At 52.3% G+C, this 17301-nt stretch overlaps 1 protein-coding gene across 2 annotated transcripts in view; it reads right to left on the reverse strand.

The window, feature by feature from the left end:
* The window catches only part of LETM1 (leucine zipper and EF-hand containing transmembrane protein 1), a 39408-nt gene extending 26073 nt beyond the window's left edge, over positions 1 to 13335 (reverse strand). Inside the window, exons 1-3 of one of the 2 annotated variants that reach the window (XM_047718635.1) lie at positions 12980 to 13335; positions 8556 to 8616; positions 176 to 626 (exon numbers count right to left, since the gene is read on the reverse strand). In XM_047718635.1, coding sequence (XP_047574591.1) covers positions 176 to 626; positions 8556 to 8616; positions 12980 to 13058 — 591 coding nt within the window. In that variant the 5' untranslated portion in view covers positions 13059 to 13335. The remainder of the gene's footprint in view (positions 1 to 175; positions 627 to 8555; positions 8617 to 12979) is intronic. The other variant, XM_047718634.1, reaches the window with a different exon arrangement.
* Between the last annotated feature and the right edge of the window lie 3966 nt (positions 13336 to 17301).

The following is a 17301-nucleotide window of genomic DNA, read 5'->3' on the forward strand; positions in this document are numbered from 1 at the left end:
AGCAGCATCTTACGGAGAAGTTTGCAGGTTATTTTTCCTGTGCTTTTTTTTTTTTCACACCAGCAGTGGCAAAAAAAGCCTGGAATGTACGTTGAAGCACCCAGAAGGGGAAGCTGCCGGGAGCACTGGCGCCCCTTACCTGCCCATGTGCCCCTTACCTGCCCACGCCCCTTACCTGTCTGCGCTCCCGGCGGGTCAGGCTGTGGCCGTGCAGGATTCGCCAAAGCATACGCGCCGCGATCTTGGTGTCGATCCACAGCAGGCGGAAGCCGTGGTAATAGTGCTTTAGCTCGTCCACAACCCTCTGCCCCAGGGACTTCCGCACGGCCACCTCTGGTGGGGGGCTATACACGGGGCCACCCTCCTCCAGCTTCTTGTTCTTGTCCTTTAGGGACTTGAGGGACTTCTCCACCACAGAGTCATCGCCCAGCGGGGCCGATGAGTGCCAGCAGCGCAAGGGAAGGAACAGTGGCCCTGGCACAACCAGACTGGTAGAGGTGAGGGCCCACGGTGCTCCGGCCGCTGAGCACGTGCGCTCAGGCCTCAGAGTCCAGTAGCCACGGGGATCGGCTTTGGAGCAAAGGTGCACGGGGTGGACAGGAGTGCGGCAGTGAAATGGCACGATCCTTGTAAAGGAAGAAAGAAAAACAGTGATGAGGAGCCAGCCACAGTCCACAACCTCCCAGCACCACATGCCAATGGGAGCAACACAGACCAGAGCCCTATCACAACCACTCACACACTCAGCCTTCCCGGCTGGTAAAACAGACTCCCCACTGCTTCCCAGTGCCTGGAAACCACAGCAGGAAGAGGAGGAGCTGCCTGCCAGGGGGCTTGTGTGAGAGACCAAAGGCAGCCAGTCCCCATGGGCTCATGGAAGACACCAGGACACCAAGGAGTCTGGGCATGGGCTAGGGTCTGGGGTGAAGGGACAGGCTGGACACAAACAGTACAAGCCAGACCCTTGGATTAGACCCAACCTCAGGGAAGATCTCCCAGATGGGTTCCCAGAATTGGGGAGTCCAGGGTGGGACAGGGGTGGAGAGGGGGGTGTCCTTTCCCCTAGCAGATGACTTTCTACAAAGACCTGCAGTTCTTGAGCGAGTCCTGGAAGTCAGTGAGGACACCTGAATCAACAGGGCCCCAACCCTGTGTGCGGCCCAACAAAGATGTTTGTGCCAAATGCCAAAAACTTAACAAGTCACGTCCAGAGCCCACTCTTACCCTCTCTTCCCCGTGCTGCTCCCGCTGCTCAGCCCAGAGCCTCATCAGTCCAGTGCTGGAGCAACTTACCTGCACAATTCTCAGAGCCCTACAACTGTCTACGTACCCCACCCATCTCACTAGAGACCTCCTCCTTTCCTGGTGCACAGACCCACTTCTGGGAGGCCACAGGCTCCAACTTAACCTCAGAGGCATATGCATACAACCAACACGCCCCAGCCTCTTCCCAGCTGCCGGATCATCTCACTGCACCTGGCCCAGCACCAGCAGTGAGGACCTGAGTTCTACAGCTGCCTGTCCCAGTGCAAATTCCAATCCACTGCTCATTGCTATAAGACCTTGGGCAACGTAATGAACCCCTCCGTGTTTCGGGAGCTTCCTCTGTGAACAGGTGTGGTAACACACACACAAAGTCCCCAGAGCCGTGCCTGGAACACAGCAACACCTACCAGAAGGGTGGCAGTGATGACTAACCTCCCATCAAAGCAGCTGAGCAGCAGCCGGTCAGGGCTGGAAGGAAGCTCTGTGAATGTCTAGACTAGATGCACCTTTTACAGACAGGGAACACAGAAGGAAAAACAGAGACGTGCCCATCTCAGTTCACAGCCTGCATTAAGTGGGCACAGCTGGCACAGGGCACCACCAGCCACACACTGATCAAGCCTGCGCTGGCCTCCTGCCCGCCAGGAGGCCCCGTTCCCGTGTATGGAGGGCAGGGTCAGTCCTGTGCCATGACCCCCAGATCCCCACAGTCAACGCTTGAGCAGGGAGGTTGGTGGCCTTGAGCCCACCCCGCTGCATCACAGCTTGCAAGAGAGAGGCTGCACGGAGCACAGCGGAGCTGCTCAGCCACATGGGGCTGTGGGACTGCAGCCACAGCCTGGGCTCTCTTGCCTCACCCTCACCTCCTAATGTAGGCGATGACAGTGCCCACACACAGTAATGAACCTTACCTCCCATCTCCGTCAAACTTAATTATCCAATTTTCCAACCCTCAATTAGCAAGGAAGCAAGTGGCTGCCACAAGAAGGCATGATGTCAGCAGCTGCAGGGGCAGCCAACAGGCAGAGACAGACTCGTGAAAACAGAGCATGCAGAAAAGCACCTGGCTTATCTAGCCGGGGCCAGTGACCCTCCAAGATCTGGCTATCTTCACGCACACTAGAGACTACTATTACTAACAATCTAGCCAGAAAGGTTTAGCTATTTTCCAAAAGCATAAAATTGCATAATCTGTTATTTTAAAAATATTTCTTAGAGTAACACTAATCTGGGCACTGCTGCCTTCCCAAGGGCAGCTGGTGCCCTGCTCTGCCCCAGCTCATGAGAGCCCACAGCTTGGCCTCGCTCTTGAGAAGTGCACGCCTTCCTCACCCACACAGGGTCCGTGGGCCCAGCTTCCCACCAGCCGGACCCCAGTCCTGCTTTTCCTTTTCTTTCCTTTCAAAGTGGGGAAAACCCACTCCAGGCAAAAGCAACGTGTCAACAAGAAATTCGCAGTCACTAGACGATAGACTGTGGGCAATAAAAAACTTGGGGGCTCCTACTGAAGCTGCCCATTTTACTTTAGGGTGCTGATGCCCACATCTACCTCAACACACGCCCCCTGCTGCCACCTTCAAGAAGAGAAAAACTATGAATACCTTGGCTGGTTCAGTCAGGAGAACAGTTTGACTCTTGATCTCGGGCTTGTGAGTTTGAGACCCACGTTGGGTGGAGAGAGGACTTAAAAATCTTTTAAAAATGAAGAGAAAAATGGGCGCCTGGGTGGCTCAGTGGGTTAAGCCGCTGCCTTCGGCTCAGGTCATGATCTCAGGGTCCTGGGATCGAGTCCCGCATCGGGCTCTCAGCTCAGCAGGGAGCCTGCTTCCCTCTCTCTCTCTGCCTGCCTCTCCGTCTACTTGTGATCTCTTTCTGTCAAATAAATAAATAAAATCTTTGGAAAAAAAAAAAATGAAGAGAAAAATTAAGTGGTGCTTGACAGTAGAACATATTCACAGGGGGGCGCCTGGGTGGCTCAGTGGGTTAAGCCTCTGCCTTCAGCTCAGGTCATGGTCTCGGGGTCCTGGGATCGAGCCCCACATCGGGCTCTCTGCTCGGCGGGGAGCCTGCTTCCTCCTCTCTCTCTGCCTGCCTGTTTGCCTACTTGTGATCTCTATCTGTCAAATAAATAAATAAAATATTTTAAAAAAAAAAAAAAGAACATATTCACAGGGTCAGCATTTCCTGTGCCTCGTGGCACCAGCCACACAACTGCAGCATGGCAGGCAAAGGGACACATACCTGCTCTCCCCGAGGCTCTTCCCTAACTCTTGTCAACGGCATGACTCCTGTGGCCACACGATTCCTATCATGTCCTGTTCCTGAGGGGACAGCTCACCCAGACAATAGCTTGAGCTGGAACAGGGAGAATCACAAACCTCCACATGCCCCTTTCCATTCTTCAGGGACATGATTCCGGTAAGGGCAAAGTGATACCAGCAGCAAGAAGGGAAGCAAAGATGAACAACAGAGCAACAGGTGCCAGGACCCAGAGGAGTGATTCCCAAAGTACTGGACATCTCTCTGCCCAAAGACAAGAGGTGAAACCATGATTGCCTGCAGGACAAGGGGCCCCTCCACCAGGGAGCCGGAGACCACTGCCAACATCTCAATACCTATCAGAGCCCTGGAGGCCCCGTGACACCTAGCATCCCCCATGGGAGGAGCACTCCAGGGGCCAGGGAAGCAGCTTTTAGTGTTTTAGCATTTCTGCAGCCCATCTCAGGAGAACTCAAACCGCACGAGACTCTGGGAAGAGACTCCTGGCAGCCCCTGTCTTCCCACTAAATGAGCTCTAGGATTAATGAGTTAGTTTGCTTATTCCCAATTTTAGGGGCTCCCTCGCTGCCTTTATTTTTATGATAAAGGAGGTCAAGAGCAGCTAGACAATGGCCATGACATTGTCTTGGATCAGAAACTCCCCACCTGCTCACCCTTTGGGGTCTGGACCATTTTAGCTGAAGACTGAGATCGCAAAAGAACCACCAGAGAGAGCACAGTGGCCACCACACTGGCCTCAGGACCGCGTGGACTTCTGTGGCTGGGCTTATACACAGAGCTCTTCCCACAAATGCGGGATGGCCCTCTTAAGTGCACTTTCTTTTTTTTTTTTTTAAAGATTTTATTTATTTATTTGACAGAGAACGCAAGTAGGCAGAGAGGCAGGCAGAGAGAGAGAGAGAAGCAGGCTCTGCACTGAGCAGAGAGCCCGATGCGGGGCTTGATCCCAGGATCCTGGGATCATGACCTGAGCTGGAGGCAAAGGCTTTAACCCACTGAGCCACCCAGGCGCCCCGTTAAGTGCACTTTCCTTACGATTTCTTTTGTCTAACCTGCTTTATTGTAAGAATGCAGCATGTGTTACACAGACGAGACAAGTGAGAATCGACTGTTTGAATTCAGCAAGGCTTCCAGTAAACAGCTGGCTAGCCATTGTTCAGCTGGGGGAAGTCAAGTCGTATGTGCGTTTTCGAATGTACAGGGGTTGGTGCCCCTGACACCTCCCTGCCTTGCTCAAGGGTCATCTGTCCTTAACCGTGTGGCTCAGTATTTCTTATACTGAACCAGCAAAAGGAAATGCAACATGGCCGGGATGCTGAGACTGATAAAGACTTCAATTCTCACCTGTAACCTCTCATTTAAGTGTAGCTGTTCATCTGAACAGCTTTTTGGTTCCCACTGCTCAACATTTTTTTTTCTTTTCCCTATAATCTTCTTTTATTTATTTTTAAGTAGGCTCTACACACAACATGGGGCTCAAACTCACGACCTTGAGAGGAAGAGTCACCCACTCCACCAACTGAGCCAGCAGGTGCCCCACATTGCTTAACTTTCTGAAGAAAGCACTTAACTTTCTACAAATTGTTAACTTGTAAAAAAATTTGTATTAATAAAGCAGTTTTTATGTTTGTTTATTTGGTTTTATTTCACAGAAAGAGAGAGACCACAAGTAGGCAGAGAGGCAGGCAGAGAGAGAGGGGGAAGAAGGTTCCCTGCTGAGCAAAGAGCCCAACGTGGGGCTCAATCCTGGGACCCCAAGACCATGACCTGAGCCAAAGGCAGAGGCTTAACCCACTGAGCCATCCAGGTGCCCCAGTTTTTATGTTTTAATATGAATCTTAAATGCAGGTACATTTGACTCTTAAAAGGTGGTTGAAAAATTCAACATCCATCCCTAACAAAAACAGGAATAAAAATACAGGGCAGAGAGTACTAAAAACAAAAGCTAACATGACACAGGCCAAACACTAGACACTCCACTGTTTGCTGGAGTGACAACGCAGCTGCTCGGACGCCAGGCCCGGCGGCTGAGGAAGTGGGAAATCAGAAGCACGGGCACCAGAAGGAGAGATGCACAGGGCGCTGGGCCCCAACATACCATGTCTCCAAGGACAGGTGGTACCGCGTGAGCTAGAACATGATAAACGAGCTGTGAGAAGTGGCTGGACACAAGAAAACTGGTGACTTACATGCCAGCAATGATCACGTAGAAAAATAATGAAAAAGAAGACCCAGGGACACCACACCCAACATGTCTGGGCAGCCTCTTAGAGGCACCAGGTGTGGCCCAGATAAAAATGACAGACCTCTTCCTGAAACAAGAGAAAAGGTCTTACTAAAGAAAACAGCTGGGCGCCTGGGTGGCTCAGTGGGTTAAGCCGCTGCCTTCGGCTCAGGTCATGATCTCAGGGTCCTGGGATCAAGTCCCACATCGGGCTCTCTGCTCAGCAGGGAGCCTGCTTCTCTCTCTCTCTCTCTGCCTGCCTCTCCGTCTACTTGTGATCTCTCTCTGTCAAATAAATAAATAAAATCTTTAAAAAAAAAAAAAAAACAAAACAGCTAACCCCCTAGGAAACTGTGGGCACCTTTAAGTTAAATATTCCCAAATAATTTTATGGGTTTTTAAAAAGATTTTATTTATTCATTTGAGAAAGAGAGAGAGAGTACATGCACTAGCAGGGGGAGCAGCAGAGGGAGAGGGAGAAGCAGACTCCCTGCTAAGGGGCTCAATCCCAGGACCCTAGGAGGATGACCTGAGCTGAGGGCAGACACTTAACTGACTGAGCCCCCCAGGAGCCCTGATTTTATGGTTTTGAGGACACTCCAGTTACAATCCCAAAAAGACCACTTTAGAACTGAAATAATTCAGAAGTAAACCCAGAAGGACTGTCCAGAAAGGAAGTGTTCCAGGCCTGGTTCCCTGCAGATAAAAGCCAGCAGGAGGTCTCACTGGGGCAAATGTCAGGCGCAGACCAGTCAGACACAAGTGTCCCACGCAAGAGAAAAGGGCACAGAAGGCTCTGCAGGCCTCTGGGGTCACTGATTGGCAGCACCACCCCACCACCACCCCACCGCCGAGTGGTTCATGCAGATGAACCAGCCCCCACCGCAGTCCTCTAACCTCCCTTAGAGGTCTGGTACCTAGAAACCAGACACTTCACACAAAAACCCAGACTTCTAGGTTGTCTTGAAAAAAAACCAAGAGCTGGCCTTACGAGGCTTTTTGGCAAGCAGGAGTTGCACCCCAGGATCAGCAGCCCCTGCTTGCAGCCTCGTGCTGGGCCCCATGCCCCCAAGAGGGTTACCCGTGGATTACAGAGTTTGCTTTAGAATTAAATCTAGAAATGCACACTTAGGCAAGAGTAAAGATCTTCTATGAACATTCATCAATGGCTCCGTATCATAAAAAGAAAGAGCTCATGACAACAACATCTTACACTGGTCAAAAGAGAAATCTAATTAAAATCAAACCCAGGGGTACCTGGGTGGCTCTGTCAGTTGAGCAGCTGACTCTTGTTTCAGCTCAGGCCGTGATCCTGGGGATGTGGGAGGGAGCCCCATGTTGTGCTCCGAACTCAGTGGAGAGTCTGCTCGGGATTGCCTCTCCCCCAACACCCACTCTAAAATAAATAAATAAAATCTTTGAAATCAAACCCAAGATCAGGGTACCTGGGTGGCTCAGGCAGTTAAGCATCTGCCTTTGGCTCAGGTCATGATCCTGGGGTCCTGGGATCAAGCCCCACATCTGGCTCCCTGCTCAGCAGGGAGTCTGCCTCTCCCTCTCCCTACAGCTCCCCCTGCTTGTGAACACACTCTTTCTCTCACTCTCTCTCTAATAAATAAAATCCTGTTTTAAAAGAAAAATCAAACCCAAGAGCCAGGTGGGGAGTACTCTTGCCACATGCAGGGGCCAGCAAGGATTGCTGCTGGGAGGGGCTCTGAATCAGACTCTTCCATGTCCCCACCGTACACCGCATGTGTGCCAACCTCATTCCACAAAGACGCTCATACATGCAAGAAAAGCCTCTCAAGCCCCCTGTGTTTAAACACAATTTTGCTTCACCATCAACCAAGTTTTTGTGCATGACTTACATAGTTTTTATTTTAGGGAATTAAATCTGTTCCAGGAAGCATTCTCCAGAAAAGTGTTATAGACAAGATGAAGTGATAAATGAACAAGCTCAAATTGTAAGAAAACTCAGAAGACCCTATAGCTCTGTGGTTGTGAGGGGCCAGCTGGACAGCAATTGGGAAAGATGTCTGTATTCCCAGATTGGAAGAATCTGGGCTGTCCAAAGGGAGAGACAAGCTCTATTCTGGGTATCTGGGGCAAGTGGACAAGGGCCTGGGAGTCAAGAGACAGGTCTGGGAATCCAACCACGCAGGTGGAGAAGCTGATCAGAAGGAAACTATGCTCGGGGATGCCGGGCAGAGGGAATGGTGGGTGGGAGAGCACAGGAACCCTGAGGGACGTTCGAGTCCACGTATGACAGTGGACAGGGAAGTATGGATGCCACTCCCCCCAGGAAGTCCTCCAGCCTCACAAAGTACCACCACAGGGAAGGGCTAAGTCCACCATATTCCACACATCCCCCACCAGGTGGGGGCGAGCCTTGCGGCCAACAGTCACTCAACACAATGCTCTACAAAGGACCAAACGGGGTTCGAGGGAGGGTCTTGGTGCAGCCTATGTCTCCTTGCACGAGTACATGAAAACCCACAGACAAACAGCTGTGGGAATGTGGAAAAGCACATGGTGCACAGTAAGTACACACTTTTCAAAAACAGACACAATGAAGAAAAGACCAGAATAAAATTCACCAAAATGTAATAATATTTACAACAGGTACTAGGATTATGAATGTTTATTTTCCCAAGTTCCAATAACATATGAGGTTAAAGAACAGGAGGGTAGACTATACCATCCCCCCCAAATCAGGAGTCACACAGCACTCAAGCATTTTCAAGCTCCCACTTTAAAGGGACGCACAGTGACATTGTTGACTTACAGGTGGCTTATCAGCCCCACGGTGTTGGCACAGCTGAGACAGGCACGATCTCTCAGAGTACCTACGACAAAGACAAGGAGAAAACAAGAATATAAGTCTCAAACCAGGGGCCGCAGACTGATTTCACCTTTTAGAGTCTCTTTTGCAGAGTAAGTCTCTGGAATTCTGTTCTGAATGTTGGAAGGTTTCAGAGTGCTGCTAAGTGAAGGGTCTGTTCAGTTAGGAACACAGGGTCTTGGGGTAGCCCTAGAAAGAAGGGGAATCTTAAACAGCCCCAGGCTTCAAACACCCCAACCAGGAATACCGGGTTTCACCAGCACAGGGTCCACAGAGCCCAGGCCTGGGGGTCTCCCCAGGCAGGACCACTCCCTCACTCCAGCTGATGCCAGGCTGCATGGGACCCCCAACACCCAGACACCCCACAGAGCAACAAGGACCCCATGCAAACAGCCCAACACCTTCTCTGCCCACAGGAGGGGGCAAGGGCTATGAGAATTACTGGTAAAACAGACACTAAGAGCAAGCTATTTCTTGGATAAACAGTACTGGTGAGTGTACAGCATACTTTAATGATTTTGGTGTATTTTTAACACTTTTTTCTAAATCAGTATGGTTTCTGTAAGCATAAATTCAGAGTTCGGGGCGCCTGGGTGGCTCAGTGGGTTAAAGCCTCTGCCTTTGGCTCAGGTCATGATCCCATGGTCCTGGGATTGAGCCCTGCGTCTGGCTCTCTGCTCCGCAGGGAGCCTGCTTCCTCCTCTCTCTCTCTCTCTCTCTGCCTGCCTCTCTGCCTACATGTGATCTCTTTCTGTCAAATAAATAAAATCTTAAAAAAAAAAAATTCAGAGTTCATTCTCAAGACCAATGCCCGGGCTTACCTGGGATCAAGCCCTGTGCTGTGGAGACCACCTGTGGAGGGAATGTGACAAATATGGGGGCCACGGGGCCAGAGGCAAAATGCTGACAGGGTGCCAGGCCACAAGGCTGGAAAGGCAGGCTGGCACCCTAAGACCCTGAGGCAGCAGGAGTATACAGAGCTGGTGCGGGGTGCTGAGGGTTCAGTCTAGGAACCAGAGTGAGAAGGGAGGAGAGAAGATGGGCATGACAGGGGACAGGTGCCAGCCCAAAACACCCTTCGAGCAGGCCAGGCAGGGGAGACCCAAGCAGCTCCCGGCGGACCCTCTGGAGACAAAGACTTCTACTTGTCACTTTATGTATCCCAAGAGAAACCCAGTGTCATCACAGGCAACTTCTGTGTAGAAGGCTATTCCCATCAAATTCGGGACCTTGTAGTATAGGTGACGGTCTTGTTAAGCTGGGCTCTGGGCTCCCAAGTGGTTACCATGATTCATAATCTTTTATACTTCAAACACTACATTTTAAGTAACACGAAGCCCTTCTTACTTCAGCTGAGGACCAAACAGAAGTGTGCAAGACCTGAACCAGCCCCGCACCTCAAGAACATGGCTCAGCCATGGCTCCCAGCCCCGCACTCGCCTCCCCCCAGCAAAAAGACAAGCTGTCACAGCTCCCAGAGCTCCTTGGCCTGCCCTCCCATCACTATATTATGTGAACTGCACATCCCCTGTCCTACCTGGCCCCTTCCCACAATCTCTGCACTCTGAAGGTTTCCCCAGCCCTCCAAGGAGCCTGCTCCTAAGGGATCCAGGGGGAGGACTCGGGGCTGTAGATGGGCCATTTCCTCCTTCTATAAATCCCTTTAATCCCCGTCCCCACAACCAATTCTCCAACTCTCTGGCCCTCGCTGGACAGCCTACTAGTCGGTTCTGTCTGACCCTACCTGGAGTTAGTGCACCCCCACAGTTATTAAGGCTTCAGTCCCACAACACTGCTCAGCTTCAGACCCCAGTTGCAAAAAGGGTCCTCAGGTCATCCACACCTCTGCCAATTACAAATAGGAGGGTTCCCACCACCACTTTGAGTTTTATTAATTCTCTGCAACAACACAGAACTCAGGAAAATTACCTACTATTATAGTTTATTATAAAGGACATGAGGACCAGCCAGATGGGGAGGCACATAGTGCATGGTGTAGAAGACTTCTGAGTGCAGGAGTTTGTGTCCCTCTGGGCTTGGCATCTACAGATGCCACTAAGTCCAATGCTCCCCAAGCCCCCTTAGTCAAGAGTTCTTTTCTTCATTACCTAGACATGACTGATCACACCCTAGGCCACTGGCAATCAATGTCAATTCCCAGACCCTCTCCCCTCCCTGAAGGTTGGGATTCTACAACAGAGCTGAACAGTCCTCAAAACTGTCAAGGAAACCCTGAGAAACATGTCACAGCCGAGACTAAAGAGAAATAACTACAACCTGTAATGTGGTGTCCTGGGTAAGGTCCTGGGGTGCAGCAAGACATCAGAAATAAAATATGTGCACAATAAAGGAAAGGTACTAATAAAAAACAAAGGTGAATAGAAAGTATGTAAATAACAAAGTAAACAAATCAGAATAAAGTGTGGGACAGAGGGCACCTGAGTGGCTCGGCTAGTTAAGCAACTGCCTTCAGCTCAGGTCATGATCCCGGAGTCCAGGGATCGAGTCCCGCATCCGGCTCCCAGCTCCACGGGGAGTCTGCTTCTCCCTCTGACCTTCTCCTCACTCATGCTCTCTCTCACTGTCTCTCCCTCAAATAAATAAATAAAATCTTTGGGCGCCTGGGTGGCTCAGTGGGTTAAACCGCTGCCTTCGGCTCAGGTCATGATCCCAGGTCCTGGGTTCAAGCCCCACATCGGGCTCTCTGCTCAGCAGGGAGCCTGCTTCCTCCTCTCTCTCTGCCTGCCTCTCTGCTTACTTGTGATTTCTCTCTGCCTGCCTCTCTGCTTACTTGTGATTTCTCTCTGTCAAATAAATAAATAAAATCTTTAAAATAAATAAATAAATAAATAAATAAAATCTTTAAAATAAAATAAATAAAATTTTAAAAAGTGTGAGACAGAATAAAAGAAATCTGAATACAGTATGGAGCTCAGTTAATAACAATGTACCAATGTTGGTTCACTAATTGTGACAATGAGCCACACTGACAGAAAAAATTAATACGGGGAAACTTGCTGCAGAAAAGGGCCACTGCGCCCAGCCAGGAATGTTCTGGAAGGTTCAAGACTGGATTCGGAGTCCACCCGTGGCTCTCCCAGGCTCTGGATTCCCTGTTGGTCCTACAGCAAACCTAATGTCCAAGCCACTCTCAGCCCCTTCCTGTATAATAAAGAACAGTGCTAACTACAAGAAACATCTGTATTCCCAGAATGACACAACCATAAAAACAATTCTGCTCACTTTTAAACTGTGAACGTGCTACAGAAACCTGAAGTGGCCAAAGTATTTTTATTACCATGCTTAACAGGGAAGAGATACACAGAGAACTCTAACAGCAGAGGGACCTGGACACCCAGACCATTCACACCGTCAACTCCCGCTGCTCAGTGCCCTTCCCATGGCTCCAAAGTTCTAAGCAGCCAACAGTCATTACTGTTAAAAATTATAAGAATTATGTTTCTTGGGTGTGCTTTTATGAATCCTAAAGTACTTTGAAATATATTTCACTTGAGCCTCTAATACTGGCAAGGAAAGTCCTAATCTTAACAGATAAGGAACAAACTCAGGTTAATGTAAAAAGAATCAGAAAGGGAGTCTGGGCTACTGACATATGGACCCCTAAGAACCCCAAGTTAGGTGTGATCTCTATGTGGACAGCAGAATCACAGAGACTGGGGATACCAGGGGACCTGCCTGGGGCCATCCCGAGCAACGCCAGGGGTCCCCTCTACAAACACGTAACAGTACTAGAATACCGGCGCTGCGGATGTCCTACAAGCCCGCAGACCCTGGCCATCTCATCTCAAGGAGTCCTAAACGTGTCCCAAGGGCACGACTTTCCCCGAGAGTGAACACCGCGTTCCACCAAGCTTAACCACGACAGGAGCGCCCAGACCGTCCCAGGGCTGGCCGTTAGCGCGCTCCCTTCACAAAACTTTCCGAACCCCGCTCAGGACGCCGCCGCCAGCAGCCGGGCGGCTAAGGTCACGGCGCGAGTGAGTCACAGGCCGCCGCCCCGCGCGCGGCTCCCACACCCCGACACCGGGCTGGCCAGGGCGGGGCAGAGGGGCGAGGCGGCGCAAGGTCCCAGCCCCGCGTGACCCCAGCCCCAGCCCAAGGTCCGAGCGCCACTACCCAGCGACCCACCAGGGCGCCGGCCGGCGCTGTGCTGCCGCGGGGCAGCCGAGGCCCGAGGCTCTAGGCCCGAGACCGTCCACCAGGACTCCCGGCCCTCTGCTTCCGTCCTCCCGACGCCACCGGACCCGGCCCCGCCCGGCCCCCGTGCCCCGCCGCCGCCCGGCCCACCCGACCCCGCCGGCCCCGGCTCCAGGCACCGCGCTGTCGGCAGAGAGCTGGCTTCTTACCCCTCGGGGCGGCGGTGCGGGGCGGCGGGAGGCGAGAGGGCGCCCAGCTGCAGCAGCTCCTCAATAAGATGGACGCCATGTGCCCAGCCGCGGCGGCCGCTCGGGCCTCCTGCTGCTGCCTCCTCCTCCTGCGCCGCGGCTGCGGCTGCTCGCCCGCCCGCCGGCGCCTCGGCCCGCCCGCGCGGACGGTTGAAGGCGACGGTTGGCTCCCGGCGGCGGGCGCTCAGCTCAAGAACCCGGCACCGGCGGCAGCCATGTCCCGGCACAGCGTCCGGCAGCGCGGGGCGGGGCAGCCAGGCCGCCGCTCCCATTGGGCCCCTCGGGCGCCCGCCGCCCGCCAGGTGCAGGGCGGGCTCGCGCCGCCGCGGACTGCGGGTCCCGGCGTGCCCCGCGACGGCCGGACCCCGAGACCGCGCGGAATTCTGGGGCCCGTCGCTCCGGCCGCGCATGCGCGCTGGGCCCTTCCGGGTCAGGGCAGGCGGAGGGCGGCGGCGCGCGCTGCCGGGGGCGCTCGGGGGAAGGCCCTATGGAGGAACGCCGTCCGCCGGGTTTGGGTGGCCGAGCAGGTGCTCGCTGTGGGTTTCGTCCCCGGCCGGCGCGTATCCCCGAGGGGCCCTCCCTGGGGCCGGGCCTAGGGCGGCGCCGCCAGCTCGCGGGCTGACCCTCCCAGCTGAGCTCAGATGCCTGCTCCAGAAGACCTTCCACCCAGAGCGGACCTTTTAGCCCACGTTCTCCTTTCCTAAGATGGGGTTTTTTCGCCATGGTCGTACGGGGACGGAGGAGGTGATGCAGGGAAAGCAGGCAGGGAGAGAGGGGGTGGGCGGCTCCTGGGGTTCAGTGGACGTGGTCCCCCCCGCCCCCCTCCCCCAGCAGGCAACTCCTGCCAGCCTGCACTCCAGCCCGGCGGCAACAGGCTTCTCCTCGGGACTCGCTCCCCTCCTTGCCCCATCCCACGCTTAGCCTGGAAGGCCTTTTACCTCCCTCTGGCTTCACGTGCCTGTTTCTTGTTCGCGGATGTAAATCCCAAGGTACCGCTTAGGGGAGGTCCGGCAGTACTTACTCGGTGCAGAACTGTTCTCTGGGCTGCAGGAGTGTGGAAGCCCTAATCTTAGCAGGCTCCCCGCTCTTGAGAGACTGAACTTGGTTGAATTGCATGTCTCTTTGAGGGGCTCGGCCCTCACCATCAGGAAGAAGTTGCCTGCCTGCAGTGGTTTTCTTTTCCGGGACTGTGAGATGCTGGGCGGAGATGGGCCTGGCGTCCCCATCTCAGGTGGGAGAAAATGGAGCTAGTTAGTGCAGAGCATTTGGGAGACCAGACGAAGTGCTTATGTTGGCACTGGGCAGTGAGCGCTACGGACATCATACACAGAGTTAATCTAAGCACGTTGATGCTTGAAACAGGCCTCCAAGGTCAAAAGCCCATAAAGCCAGAACCCTAACCTGTACATCCCTCAGGAGGCAATGGTGGGATAACGAAGGACAGTTCTTGTCTGTGGACCCCAGGGTCAGGTCTGAATCAGGGCAAACAGGTGCTCAGGATCAGATAGGACTGGCCTTCCAATGTCCAAAGTGTAGGAGAAGGCTTGTGCTAATACTAATAACTGACATTGGCCCTCAGCTCCTGAAGGCTGTGTTCCAAAGCCATCAAGGGGCAGGTAGGGAGCCCCACAGAGTGGGTGAGAATCAAAGCTGGTCCCTAACAATGCTGTAAGTGTCTGCAGGACTTTGAAGGACAGAGGATGGGGGGAAGGCCCCATCTGCCTCTGTACTGCCCAAGGGGTCAAGTGTAAGGAAATACGGCAACAATGTTCAGTTGCCCTTGGCATGATTCTCCTGTGGCCCACCTAGGTTGCATGAGAGAGAGAAGCAAAAATAGAGGGGGCGCTTGTGAACACCCATCTAGGATGCTTTCTGCAGCTCCACTGCTAGGGTGGAGTTTTAGGGAAAGTCATTTTTAACAATAACTTTATTGGACTTTCTTTCTTTTTTCAAAGATTTTATTTATTTGAGAGAGTCAAGCCAGGCGAGAGGCAGAGGGAGAGGGAGACGCAGGCTCCCTGATGAGCAGGGAGCCCAATGCAGGCCTCCATCCCCGGACCCTGAGATTAGGACCTGAGCCTAGAAGGCAGAGGCTCAACCGACTGAACTCCCCAGGCAATCCCCATTACTGGTTTTTCTTGTTAGCTAAAGAACATGTGCTTATTGTAAGCATTTTAAGTTTATAAAAATAAATATAAAGGGGCGCCTGGGTGGCTCAGTTGGTTAAGCGGCTGCCTTCAGCTGAGGTCATGGTCCCAGGGCCATGGGATGGAGCCTCTCATCAGGCTCCCTGCTTGGCGGGGAATCTGCTTCTCCCTTTGCCTCTCGCCCCTGTTTGTGCACTCGCTCACTCTCTCTCAAATAAATAAAATCTTTAAAAATAAAAGGCATATATGGGGCGCCTGGGTGGCTCAGTGGGTTAAGCCGCTGCCTTCGGCTCGGGTCATGATCTCGGGGTCCTGGGATCGAGTCCCGCGTCGGGCTCTCTGCTCAGCAAGAAGCCTGCTTCCCTCTCTCTCTCTCTCTCTGCCTGCCTCTCCGTCTACTTGTGATCTCTCTCTGTCAAATAAATAAATAAAATCTTTTAAAAAAATAAATTAAAAAAAAAAGGCATATAAAGAAACAAGTAGAGGGGTACCTGGCTGGCTCAATCCATAAAGCATGCAGGGCTTGATGTTGGGGTCAGAAGTTCAAGTCCTACATTGGGCACAGAGCTTACTTAATAATAAAAATAATAATTAAAAAAACAAGTAGAAACCTGGCATCCTGCCAGCTTGCCATCCATACCCTTAATGCCACGTCAGTGGCTGCCTTCTTGCTCCCCGCCTACTCATGCAGCAATCCAAGTGTACAGAATCCTGGCAGTGGGTCTGTTTTTGTATCACAGACTCTGCTGTTTTTCTTTCTTTTTTTTTTTTACAGGCCTTTTTCTTTTCTCTATGCTCCCTACAAATTGAACATAATCTTCCATAGTCGCTCCATGTTTACACAAGTGACAAGAGTCCCAAGAAACAAGGTGGGATACACAGCACAAATGCCCCAGCTAGGGAGGTTAGAGAATCGGTTGAGGATGAGGTCAGGAGTCAGGTTAGGGATCTGGTTGGGGGGAGGTCATGTTAGACACTGGGTTAGAGGATCAGGTTAGGAATCAGGATAGCGGAGGAAGACCCAGCTGTTTGCCCTCCTGTGGCCAGGATCAGGCTCAGAGCAGGTGAAACTTGATTGCACAGGGTTGGAGTTTTGCCCAGAAGGGTGATGAAGGAAGAGAGGGACTGTAGAGTTTAAGATGTGTGCAAAAGAGTGGCTGTAAGTTTGACTGGGAAATTTAAACGGGGGATGAGGGAAAGTGAGGAAAAGGTGGGAGCAGCTTGGGATAGTGGAAAGTGGCAGGACCACTGCCCTGTGGGGCTGCAGGTCCTGAAGGGCGTTGGGAGTCAGGCACCATGGGAGTCAGGTACCACAGCAAGTGAGCTAGCAAAAGAGGGATGTTCACAGTGGGTGGTGGGTGGCTTGCATTTATTGGCTATGGCAAGTGCGAGGATGTGAGCCCAGGAGAAGGGCCTGAAGTGAAGCTGAAGGGCAAGGCCCGTTGGGGTGGAAGAGCCAGGACACCTTTGAGCACCATGGGGAAAGGCTTGCCTTCCTCCAACTGAAAGCAGCCTCAGCCAGGCATACACAGCAGAAGGAGCAGGTAACTAGCCTCCAGCCCTATCTTGTTGTTGGAACAACATACACAACCAAGGTGATGGCCCGGACTAGAGTATGGAAGAGACTTTTATTTGGGTCCTTGAGTACACAGGAATGGTGTCTATGGGGCTGAGACTAAGCCTACTCCCCACAGCGTCACCCATTCTTAGGTTTCTGGGTTTCCTGGAAAATGCTCCATTCAGCAGCTTTCCTTGACCCTTCTGCTTCCTTCTGCCTGCCAAGCACCGTGGGTGATGGGATGGAAAGGACGGACCCTGGACTGCTGATCTTGGACTTGTTCTACTAATCAAGGAAACATCCATCTTTTCGCAGCCACTGTTATTTGAAGGGGTTTCTATATATAAAACTGAACTTTATTATAACAAACTCAAGGACAGATCCCTAGAAGCTGGATTGCTGAGTCAGTGTGACTGCCAAGGTATATTTTTGTAAACCTTTAAAATTAAAGTTTTTATTATTTTTTAAGATTTTATTTATTAGAGAGAGAGCAAGCACGGGGAAAAGCAGGGGGAGCCTGACATAGGACTCTATCCCAGAACCCTGGAATCATGACCTGAGCTGAAGTTAGACGCGTA

This window comes from Lutra lutra, chromosome 2 (assembly GCF_902655055.1).
Source record: "Lutra lutra chromosome 2, mLutLut1.2, whole genome shotgun sequence".
Taxonomy (NCBI): Eukaryota; Metazoa; Chordata; class Mammalia; order Carnivora; family Mustelidae; genus Lutra; species Lutra lutra.